Raw genomic sequence first — 12,854 nt, 5'->3', positions numbered from 1 at the left:
ATTCAAAGGGATTACAAATCAGCCACATATAAGAAAATAATCTCTCTCAATTAGTCAAGTGAAGCCAACGAAATCTTAACACTCCCCCTCAAGTTGGAGCATGTATATCTAGCATGTTCAACTTGGTTGTTAGCCTCTTAAACACCTTTCCTCCAAGAGCTTTTGTAAAAATGTCTACCAACTGTAAATGAGATGGAACAAATTTGGTGATTATCTGACCATCTTGTATTTTCTCCCTTACCACATGACAGTCAAGATCTATGTGTTTGGTGCGTTCATGATATACCGGATTTGCTGCTATGTGAAGAGCAGCTTGGTTATCACATAATAGCCTTGCTGGTCCTATGGAAATTTGCATATCATTGAATAAAAATCTAAGCCAAGTGAGCTCACAGGTTGCTGCTGCCATGGACCTGTACTCAGCTTCTGATGATGATCTTGAGACTGTTTTCTGTTTCTTTACTTTCCAAGAAATCAAAGAATCCCCTAAGAACACACAATAACCTATTGTTGAACTTCTTGTTATAGGACAGTTTGCCCAATTAGCATCACAGTAAGCCTTTAAAGTAAAGGAATTGCTTGAGGAGAATAACAAACCTAAACCAGGGCTGCCCTTTAAATATTTAATAATACGAAGAGCAGTATCCCAGTGAGGCTTTCTTGGAGCATGCATAAATTGGCTTAAGATGTTAACTGAGTATGTAATGTCTGGTCTCGTAATTGTGAGATATATTAGTTGGCCAAGTAATCTCCTGTAGCGAGTTGGATTATGCAGCAGATCACCTTGATGGTTTGTGAGCTTCAAATTCATCTCCATGGGAAAATTTACCGGTTGAGCACCCAAGTATCCAACATCATCTATGATTTCTAAGGTATATTTTCGTTGAGAGATAACAAGACCTGCTTTGGACCTTGCAACTTCCAGCCCAAGAAAATATTTAAGAAGACCGAGATCTTTGATATGAAATTGCTGGTGAAGAAATTGTTTGAGATTATATATAGCGACTGCATCATTTCCAGTTATCACCATATCATCTACATAAATAAGAACCATAGTTATAGATGTGCCTTTTGTCTTCACAAACAACGAGTAGTCTGAATGTGATTGAATAAAGCCAGCTTTCTTGACGGCATGAGAAAATTTTACAAACCAATTGCGAGGAGCTTGTTTAAGCCCATAAAGGGACTTATGAAGTTGACAAACAAGCTTCTCCCCCTGTCGACAAAGTCCCGGCGGTGAAGTCATATATACTTCTTCTTCTAAATCACCATGCAAAAAATCGTTGGTCACATCCATTTGATACAATGGCCAATGTCTTACAGCAACCACAACAAGTAAACAACGAACAGTGATCAATTTAGCCACAGGAGCAAATGTCTCAGTGTAATCCAGGCCTTCTTGTTGAGAAAATCCTTTGGCGACTAATCGAGCTTTGTAACGTTCAATCGTACCATTAGAATTGTATTTGATACGATAAACCCATTTGCTGCCAATGGGACGATGACCAGCAGGTAAAGGGACCAAGGACCATGTCTTCTGTGAATTGAGAGCATCAAGTTCACGTTGCATAGCCTCTTTCCATTTTGGATCCAATACAGCCTGAGCATAAGAGGTTGGTTCTAGGACACTTGAAATGGTGTTAACAAAGTGTTTATGAGTAGAAGACAAAGAATCATAGGAAATGTATTGGCTTAAAGGATATTGAGTACCTGACTTAGTTGAAAATGACTGACTTGAAGTTGCAGTTGATGGTGTTGTACTAATCTGTCCACAATGAAAGTCACGAAGGAGAACAGATGGTTGCCTGACACGGTCACTTTTACGAATAGGAGGGGTAGGAGAAGATATAGAGGAAGAAGGGGAAGAAGTTGATGACAATAAAAGATTAGGAGAGGGAATAATGGTCTTTGATGCTGGAGGGACAGGATGAGTTGTAGGAGGAGATATATCATCGATGTAATCTGATATCTTAGGCTGAGGAAAAGTGCTATCTAATGATTTTTCGATATGAAGAAAAGGAAAAATAGACTCATGAAAAATGACATCACGACTGGAAAAGAATTGGTGAGTATGGAGATCATATAACCGATAGGCTTTTTGGCCTATAGGGTAACCAACAAAGATGCATTGTCGAGCCCGAGAATCAAACTTATTGGATGGCTGTAGATTTGTTGCATAACAGAGACATCCAAAAACTCGTAAATGAGTGTAGTTAGGTGGCTTATTATACAACAACTCATATGGAGATTTATATTGTAACAAGGGAGTGGGAAGACGATTTATAAGATAGGCTGCAGTAAGTAAACTCTCCCCCTAAAATTTTAAAGGAAGATTGGCATCAATTCTCAAAGCCCGACTAACGTTTAAGAGATGATGGTGTTTTCGTTCAACGACACCATTTTGTTGAGGTGTAGATGGACATGAGCTTTGAAATAAAATACCAAGGGTGGAGAAATAAGGTTTCATGGAAAGAAATTCTGAGCCATCATCACTTCTAAGACATTTAACTTGGCAATTAAATTGAGTGTTCACAAAAGAAATAAATGTTTTTATTAATCCTTGGGTTTCGGATTTAAATTTCATTAAAAAAATCCAAGTGAAACGAGTGTAATCATCCACTATAGTCAGGAATAATGTGCTCCTGTATGAGTTGCAGTACGAAAAGGTCCCCAAATATCACAATGAATAAGATCAAATGAATGCAAAGTTTGAATAGAACTTGAAGAAAATGGTAAACGAGTTTGCTTTGCCAAAGGGCAAGTTTCACAGGAATGTTGAGAATCAAATACAAATGCAGGAATATTATTGCTTAAAAATTGTGAAGGTGCTTTTGAGGGATGTCCTAACCGCTTGTGCCAAGTAATATGTGTAGTAGAATCAGCATGATGAGTGATTGAAAAAGAAGTTGGTGTAGACTTCACTTGAGGAACAAAGTAGTACAAGCCATTAAGCTGCTTCCCCAAGCCAATCATCTTCTTCGAAGCTAGGTCCTGCAATATACAGAAAGTAAGAAAAAAATGGATTGAACAATTCATGGCAGCAGTAAGTTGACTCACTGACAGTAAATTAACATGAAATGATGGTGCACATAATACATTATTAACATGTAGGTGGTTTGAGAGTTGTGTTAAACCAATTCCAGTTATCTTAGAATAGGCACCATTAGGCAAGGTTACTTGAGATGACAGAGGAGTTTGAATAGGTATTGAAGTTGCTATGTGATTTGTTGCACCACTATCAATAATCCAGTGATTCAAGTCTGTCTTTTGCGTATTGAAAGATGAACAGAAAGGTATAGGGATACCTGTGTAGTTTGCTCGAGCAGGATTGTTACCATTTCTAAAGAAAGCTTTTATTTGGGCAAGCTCTTCAGAGGTAAATTGAGGAGTTTGTTCAGTTGGCGTCTTTGCTAAGTTCTGATTCATTTCAGCACTAGGTTGATGCACAACAGGTTTTCTGCTTCGATTTGGAGGTTGAACGTCTTTGGCATGAAGCTTATGACCAACTGGGAATCCATTCAAGTAGTAACAACGATCTACTGAATGAGTTGTGTCCTCACAGTAAGTACAAAAGAAAGATTTCTTCATTCCTTGTGGCTTGGGATGAGAGGATGATCCTTGTTTGGTTTGTTGTTGTGCATCAAATTGTGTTTCTCTGGATTTATCATGAGCTTTGATACTCATGGCATGAATGAGATCAATGCCTTTGGCTTCAGTAAGTCATCGTTGCTTTTCTTCCTCACGGAGAAGAGAATATGCCTTTTTGACAGTTGGTAGAGGATACATTAACATTATTTGTCCTCGCAAAGCTGAGTATGTTTCATTCAATCCCATGAGGAATTGTCCCAGCCTAATCTTTTCTTCTTTTTCTTTCAAGTCTTTTTGTCCTCCACAGGTGCATGTGATTGAAGGACTGCAAGTAGTTAGCTCATCCCACAACATTTTTATCTTTGTGTAATAAGAAAAAATTGAATCTTGGTTTTGTTTCAATTCAACAATAGATTGCTGAGTTTGATAATGGTGGGAAAAATCACCTTGAGAGAAATGTTCTTGAAGGTCAGTCCAAATCTCTGAGGGTGTCTCTAAATAGAGTACACTATTTAGAGAGTTGAGGATCCAAGAAAGCACCATATCGTTGCAGCGCTGCCATAAAGAATGTTTTGGATCATCTTCATCTGGTGTGTGAATGGTTCCTTTGATGAATCCCACTTTGTTTTTTGCACTAAGACTCACTAGCATAGATCTCTTCCACATAGCATAATTTGTTCCATCTAAGACTTTTGGAACAAGAATCATGCCAGGATGATCAGAAGCATAAAGAAAAAAAGGGTCTAAGGAATCAACCATAGACATAGACATAGTGTGATGAGAGGTTTGAGAAGATATATGATTTGGTGAATGATTGTGACTGCTATCACTATCAATATCAATATCATCCATAAAAAAATAGAAGCGGAAGTGTTTTACCGAATCAAAACCATTTCTCTGATACCATGAAAAAATGACATTTGAAAAGAATATTGATTTTTATTCTATATGTTCTGCAGTAGAATTACAGAGTATTTATATATAAGTTTACAAGAGCAAATATTCACAAAACAAGGGAAAGTAAATAACGATCCCATATTCAAAGGGATTACAAATCAGCCACATATAAGGAAATAATCTCTCTCAATTAGTCAAGTGAAGCCAACGAAATCTTAACATTATCTTTAGTTCATTTTAACTCATGATACGGCCTTGCAACAGCATCCTAAGAAGTTAACAATGGCCATAGAATAAATAACACTAACTTGTAGTTGTAGTGCACTTCTACATTACTAGCACATATAATCTTTGTACCTCTAATATCTCTTAGAGGTATTATCAGTGATGAAAATCAATGAAGATGAAAGTAAATTATCAGTGATTGAAGTCAGAGTTTGGCTAGTACACTCTCATTACGCGTGTTCTCTAGCCTTCTTGCAGTGGGCTTTGCGTATCTGCAGTCCTATCAAAATTGGGAAAATAATTAAAAAAAAAGGTGTATGTTGACTCTTACATTGATCATACTCATAGTCAAACAATATTATAAAACATCAAAACATTTTTCTCTCTGTTCTTTCACTCTCTCTGTTTCTCAGCAGCCAAATATTGTTAAAATAATAACAATAATGAAAGAATACAACCCATCAGAAACATCAATCTCATGAGTCATGACCATCAGCATCCGGCGCAGCTGCTGAAACAACTGGAAAGTCAACAGTACTTCTCCTTCTTATCTTTTTAGCACTTAAATATAGAAGAGTATTTCCACCAAAATCACAATCTGCTGCCAAATATTATTGATATTCAAAATAAAAGGAGACTCTTTGAACCAAATCAAAGCAAATTCCAGAAAATCCAAAGGAAAAAGACTCATTAACTAGGAAGAATATTTCAGGAAAGCAAATAAAATAGCTGAAACAAAGGAAAAATCACAAACAAATATCAAGGGCAGATCCATTCAATTTTTGCATCCAAACAAATCACAAATAAATAGTTGATTGGCTATTATCACGACAGTAGCTCAAAAGAACCCCCCAAATCAAAGCCCACAAGGAAGATCGAATCATATTCTATGACAGACCCCATTCAATTTCTATATTGGCTAATTTGTGCATGTGAAAACAGAGTACAAAATTCTTCATTGAGAAAATCCAAGCAATTAAGAAAAGATTCAGAACCTTTACCTTGCTAGGACTTCGTTGAACGGACGAAGGTGTTTGAACGGCGTATCAGTGCAAGGAGACGATGAAAGGAAACACTTGCAACACTATCTAGATAAGCTCAAAAATACATGAACGGAAAACGGAGGAAACACTGGCAACACTTATATATAAGAGGACACCAGAAACCTTGCTGAAGAAGACTCCTGCTGGCGGCGTATGTGGAGTTGGAAGGGCCATATTAGCACCATATCATGTGATGATTGAGGATACGCTACACGCTCTTCGTGACTGTTCCGTTGTGAAAAGGATTTGGAGTGAGCTGCTGCCGAGTGTTGATTATGATACTTTTTTCTCTTTGCCCTTACGTGAATGGGTGTTCCATAATCTGAAAACTAATAGTCAGAAGGGTAGCAATGGGAAGTGGGCTTGCATTTTTGGGGTAGCTCTTTGGAGAATCTGGCACTGGCGTAACAAGTATGTTTTTGAGGGGAGTGTTATCGGTGTTGCTAATATGTTTTTGAAGGTATAAATCCAAGTTTGCACATCCAAAACTTTTGACGATGAGTGTCGACGAAGCATGGAAAGTCTCTTTTAATTAAAAAAAAAAAAGAATCAGAAACAAAATGAAAAATAAACCACCACAACCTTTTCACAAAATCTTCTGGGCTCCCCATCTCCAAATCAACGCAAACCCAGATCTCCGAATTTTCAAAAACAACAATGCGAATTTTTAGTCAAGAACCCAAGAAGAGATTTATGACTTTTCAACTCTTTCCTAATTAAAAGAGACATTTCTACTCTCTCTCTATATATATACAGTAATGATATAGTCACAAACTCTTGTATAAACTTATCTTATACAAACTGATGTGACATGATAAAATTAGTTGAATTAAATTTCTCTTGGTCCACATGATTTATTTTCATTATTTTATATTTTAATTTAACCAATGAATTAATATCACATCAATTTGTACAAAATAAATTTATACAAAAATTTATGACTGTATCATCACTCGTATGTATATATATATATATTGTAGAGAGAGAGAGAATGCTATATGTAGTTTTCTTTGCTTTCGTAATAATTTTGTAGTTATTACTGCAAAGACAAGACAACCACCTCACACATGTGGTGTGCCCAACTCATCATCTCAATCAAGTTGAGAATTTATATTTATCTCGTAGGCATTTTTTTTTTTAAACTCGACATTGATCACATTTTGTTTGGTTAGTACCTGAAATTTTGAACCCAAAAAGTAAAAAATTAAAAACTCTATAACTATAATAATTTCACTATTATTATTAAAATATACTTAGAGGAGATTTGGTGCAATGAATGAAAAGGGCAAAAAGGAGGAAAATGGAAAGCATATTTTCTCTTTTGGGGAAAAGAATTTTGAACAAACACAAAAGTTAGTGGTTTTTTATTTTATTTTCTTTTTAAAGTAGTGGTCAAATATAAAATTAGTGGTTAGTTGTGATTAGTAATTGAAGCCGATAAAAAATAAGCAACAAGAAGTGGGCTCGGTTTGGGTTAAGTGATACTCTTTTTCAAAAAAAAAAATTCAAATAAATGCAATAACCCAATGTAGCATGTAGTGAAAGACATGAAAGGGACAATTACAAAGAGAGCTTTCCAAATACTGATCACAAAATTGGATGTGTGAATGCCTTGTTCCAACATTATATATTCTTCTTCATTAATAGAATATTGAAACTTTAAACCTAACTGCGGCAATACCGTAATGGAATCAAAGAGAGCAGAAAATTACTTGTAAAATTAATTAACCAATAATTTGAGCTTCTTTAGTTCTTTTTCTCAAAACGCAGCATTTAACTTGTTCATTGTCCTACCATTCAATTCAATAATTCAATGGACCACGTCGCGTGCTGCAATTTGCTTTATAAAGCAATAGATGAATTTGATGATGAACTCTCACAGCTAGCAATTAGTCTAGAAATATGCTCTGCTATTTTTCTTTTTTTCTTTTTTTTTTTGGGTTTCTGCAGGCTGTCTCCGACTCAATAACTTTCATTACTTTGTAAAAGGAAAAAAAAAAAAAGCGAAATTAACTTGTTTCCAATTTTCACGATAAGCATGGTCTTAATATAGAAAATTTGAGCCTATTTGCGCATGACTATCTAAAAGAATAATGAAATGGTAATTTATTTTTGTATGCATAGTTGGGGCTCTAATTATTTGGTTTGCTAATACAACAAATGAGGTTTAAAAAATGGGGCTACAATAATGCCAGGCCAAGAACTCCCTAAAATTATCATCATGATATATTTTGTCAACTATCTAAATGTAGAGCGCAGCATGCATGCGACTCTCATCATAGTTTTTTTTATTACTTTTTTTATATTTAATTAGCGCCATCATTAACTGAGAGATTCCGTGGTCCTGCTTTATTTAATTATTGCTTGGGAAAATCTATTAATTTTATGTAATTATTTGAGAGGCATGCTATTACGGCCGTTTCCAAAAATATTGGAGCATTATTTTCTCCATTTTTTTAAACTTTTCAATCTAAGGAAAACAAGGGGACCACATTTTATTATTATACGAGAAGAATCGCATTGAGAGACAGAAACAAAAGAGAATGTCTTTTGTCATTTTGAAATTACAAAAAAAAAGTAAAAAAAAAAATCGAATAATGAGATATAAAGAATTAGATTTAAAGCAGATCAGCCACAATTAATAAAATGAGTTTTAAGTACCAAATTTTGAGTCTAAAAACTAAGTAATTACACTACTTAAGGCAATCAAATAAGCCTCTTTTCCTAGTAAATAATAACAATCCTGAAGAGTAATTGTTAACCACAATTACTTCAAAAAAAAAAAAAAAAGAGAAAATTGATAAATAAAAAGTATTTTCTAAACTTTCAGCCCACTACATTCATAATAAAAGATGATAAAATTTTTATCACATGAATGATGCGAAATAAAGACTAATTACCGCACAAATGTAGAATAAAGCAAAAGAATAACCTATAAGAGAAAAGAAAAAGTATAAAAATAATAATAGAAAATTAAATTCTTCTCCTCCTGCCAATGCATGTGATATGTGCTGCCAATATCCCAAAGTAAAAAAAAAAAAATAGTGATCATTTTGATGTTTGTTTAATTCAAGTATATGAATTAACCTTTAACTACCACTCAGCCAAAGCTATAGCGACCTTCACTCATTGCTCACGTAATTAATTATTTTATTGGGCATTGATATACTGACAATAATATTTTTAATCTTATCAATGTGGTTTGTTTTGAAAAAAAAATGGTAAAAATTGTTCAGCAATCTAAATCCAAATTGCTTACTCCCATTCACAACATTTTTCATTAATTTAATAAAAGAAACACAAAATAATCTAAAAAATAAAGGTGTGTTTGGCATTGTTTTGGTGTTTTTGAATTTCGTTTAGAAATAAGAAGAATTAGTTTTTGGTGAAAATGAAAACGTGTTAGGTAATTTATCTAGAAAATATAAAAAGTGAAAATGTGTTTTGATATAATTTTAGAATAGTTAAATCATATGTATAACATTTTAGATTTATATTTTTCGTTATTTTATATATTTTACGAAAATTGAATAAACAAGTAAAATAATGTAATAATAAATATTGGTATCAAATTATGAGTAGTTTTATTTTTTATATTATTTCAAAGTTTTATTAAATAAATATTTTATAATAATTCATAGAATATCCATGATTATATCAACAAAAATTAATTATTATTTTATTTTAAAATATTTTAAACCAAAGTTATTGCAAAAACATAACAAAATCTACCGTGTATTTATCATGCAAGTTTCATGTTAGTATTTGATACCTTTGGGCCCACAATTTTATTTTTTTATATAAAAGATTATAGAAGTCACAAAAACATGGTCCCCATACATTTAATGTATACAAGATAGAAAACAAAATTCAGCGAACGCTAATAATGCGTTTTCTGCATTTGTTAAGAAAAGTTAAAGAATGAAAATATTTCATTCTCGACAATTTCTTATTATCACTACAAACACTCCTACCAAACACATTTTCTATTTTATTAATTTTATAAAATAAAAAATTTCAATAAAAAAAGATACCAACACATCTTAAATTTCAAGGTCACGGGATATCCACATTAACAAATTCAAAACGTCATGGAACAGTTGCAAAGTGTTGCTTTACTAGCATGCTAGCAAGGCTAATGAGTAAATAAAATCACAATAAGCTAAAGTGATTCAATTGAATCCTTTATTGTTATCCTCCAATAATCTTAAAAATAGTGTAAGTGATAAGATGAATGAACCCTAACTTGTCAATAATATAAATAAAGCCCCTGAAGCTCAATACTTATATGTTGTATAGTAACCTTATTCCCTATTGATAAGAATGAAGTAATATTGATAGAGTATTCAAAACAATCAGTTAATAATTGATTGTTTCCGTCTTAATTAGTGATTAAGAAAAGCTAATTGTTAATTAGCATAAAGATTGACTGACTCAATCTTTACTAATCGATCATTATTCGCTCATATCAATTATATGATTTTATTTTTCATGTTTTAAATGTTTATATAAATTGAGTTTTTGTGCTCATGAATTAACAAAAGTGAAATTTATATTGTTTTTAAAAGGTTCTCGCCTATAGTAATATGGTGGGATGTGTACAAAAGAAATGAATTACACTTGTAGCACTATTTAGCCCATTAGAAGGTGCAGCGGTAACAATTCTCAAAAAAAAAAAAAAAATTTAATAACATTTGATATTACAATTTCTGTAACTTTTTCCAATTGCCAAGTTTCTAATTACATCATAGTGCAAGGAGGGATATCTGTGTGCTTGTTATTGCTCTATTTGTGGGGAAAAATTATGAGAAAAAAAAAAAGAAAAAATAAATTATAAGAGTCGACAATCGAACAACCACTGCCTCAGGGTGAGACCCAGCAGCCGAAACTGTAGCTGAATATGTAGGGGAGAAATAGGCAATGGCATGTCGCATTATTATATTGGTTTACCTAAACAAAGAAACGATACTCAAACTTCAAACTGGACTGCAGCATCGTAATGGAATCAATGAGAGAATAAGTAACGGGCTCGTTTAGGCTAGCTTTTTTTTTTTAAAAAAAAAATTTCTTTATTTTTCGCTCCTTTGTTGAAAATTCTTTTATTTTTCCTCCTACCAATCAATTAGGCTTGGTTTCCTTTTCTTGCAAATTAATTCAATAATTCGATGTAACAATTAGTATCAAGTTTGATTGGTGATGGGCATAATATATTAACATATTTCCTCTCTATTTTTATATTAGTTAGTCTCTTTTATTTATATTTTTAGATGGTTAATTTATTTTATTGAAGATTATGGAATAAATTGTGCTTAAAGAAATCGAATTGGAGAAAAGCCAAATATTATTTTGATTTATTATTAATGGGCTCATGGCTAAATGAAATTAAATTTATTGGACTTAATTGTTATATTTATAAGTAGACATAAATAAATTGATTTCGAGTTAGTTGCTTTAAAATTAGGAATTAATTAATAATTAAATAATTGTTAAGTTGAATTGTGTGGTAGATTCTTAAATACTGGCAGCTTTAATCTCTTGAATTCTTAATTTGCTTGCTTATTTACTTGTATCTTTAGTTCTAATTTTCTTTCCAGCTACGTAAAGTTATAATTAACTTAGATTAAATTTTACTTTCCTAAAAATTAACAATTCTTATAAGTACGACTTCATTATTCTTAATCTATACTTTAATTGACTTATGCATTTACAAATACATTAAAATTTACACAAAATTTGGCTGTGTATTTCTCAAGTGACAAGAATACACACACACATACATATACATATGTTGATGCTGAAATCTGCTCGCCTTTTACCCAACCAGATCGTTCCACCAACGCTTGTGTGTTCAATGGAGAGGATACTGCCCTTTGCCTCCTTCAACAACTACGAATGCGCCAGGGGTTGGAATCACCTTTTTTCCTTCTTTCTAATCCTGCACTCACAAAGATAAATCAGAGACGCCGGTGGTTTTACCGGCGTAAACCCTCCGATGCTTAAGCTAGCACAAGGTGTTTACGGGAAAACTATGTAATTCTGATCGTTTGATTTCTTGTAATGCTTTCTAAAACTTATACTGAATATAATCGGGTTTCAATTTGGCAGAGTTTTCTCTTTACTCTCAATTTTTCTCTCCCATTTTTTCATCGGTTTCTCGGCTTCTTATAGCTGTTGTCCCACGTTCCTGTCTACTCCTTATGCCCCCCTTTTATCGAGTGATGGCAGACCCTCATGGGTCTTCAACCACTGGATTGTGGGTAAACGTGGGATGACATGTCTCTCTTGACGGTTTGGGGCATAGCGAAACTGCCGCGATTTCGTGAGATCGTGTGCCCCTTCTTTGGGTGATGGGTATCTGGTCGGTATATGTCTCTGGTCGGCACATTCCTCGGGTCGGTGCTCATCTCTAGTAGGCCCACATTTGTATAAGGCGTTTTACCAGGGCTCTTCTCGTGCCGTTCAGTTGAGGTGATTCGCCTTGGGGTGGGAAATGAGGGCATGACCGAGCTGGTGCTCTTTATTACTTAACATCAGTCCCCCAGTTTATAGTCTTGCGAGTGAAACGAGTTGAAATTAGAAACTGAGAATCGGATTTTATCGACCCCGGGAAATTCCTATCTGGTCTTCGTGTTATTGTGATGGACCTGAGGTTCCGCCTTTTGTTCAAGGAGATGGTGATCTGGGCATGGGCCTTCGTGAGTGTGTCCAGTATATAGCTGAGCTAACATCTCGTCAGGCCTTTTATAATGGTCAGTGACATGTCGTTTCTCGTCCTTTCGTATTTGAAATTTGAAACGACGGCTTATCTGTCCTCGATATACGGCGAGTGAGCTGGCACCCATATAACTTAAACGCTTTCCTTTCCCCCTTTCGTTTCAAATCCCTAAATTGAAGTCGTCATTGCATTTCGCTATCTGCCATTCCGCTATAAGCTAACTCCCTCTTTGGACTTCAATCACACTTTCTACGTCGGAAACCTCTGTTTATTGGGTTCTCTCTCTGTCACGGCAGCGCTACCAGTGCCAGTTTATTCCAGGTATCACCTTTAACTTCTTCTCTGGTTGTTGTTGATTGGGTTCTGTGTTGCCCCTTTTTGTACCC

General features: G+C 34.2%; 1 protein-coding gene across 1 annotated transcript; it reads right to left on the bottom strand.

The window, feature by feature from the left end:
* Positions 1-2,785: 2,785 nt before the first annotated feature.
* On the bottom strand, positions 2,786-3,856 carry LOC112099295. Its single transcript, XM_024186643.1, has 2 exons — positions 3,306-3,856; positions 2,786-2,991 (listed from the first exon to the last, which is right to left on the bottom strand). Exons 1-2 carry the CDS (start codon positions 3,682-3,684, stop codon positions 2,948-2,950), a joined length of 423 nt encoding a protein of 140 aa, XP_024042411.1. The 5' UTR covers positions 3,685-3,856; the 3' UTR covers positions 2,786-2,947.
* Between the last annotated feature and the right edge of the window lie 8,998 nt (positions 3,857-12,854).

The sequence above is a fragment of the Citrus clementina genome, unplaced genomic scaffold, assembly GCF_000493195.1.
Source record: "Citrus clementina cultivar Clemenules unplaced genomic scaffold, Citrus_clementina_v1.0 scaffold_4, whole genome shotgun sequence".
Classification (NCBI taxonomy): domain Eukaryota; kingdom Viridiplantae; phylum Streptophyta; class Magnoliopsida; order Sapindales; family Rutaceae; genus Citrus; species Citrus x clementina.
This window is presented reverse-complemented; position numbering and strand designations above follow the sequence as displayed.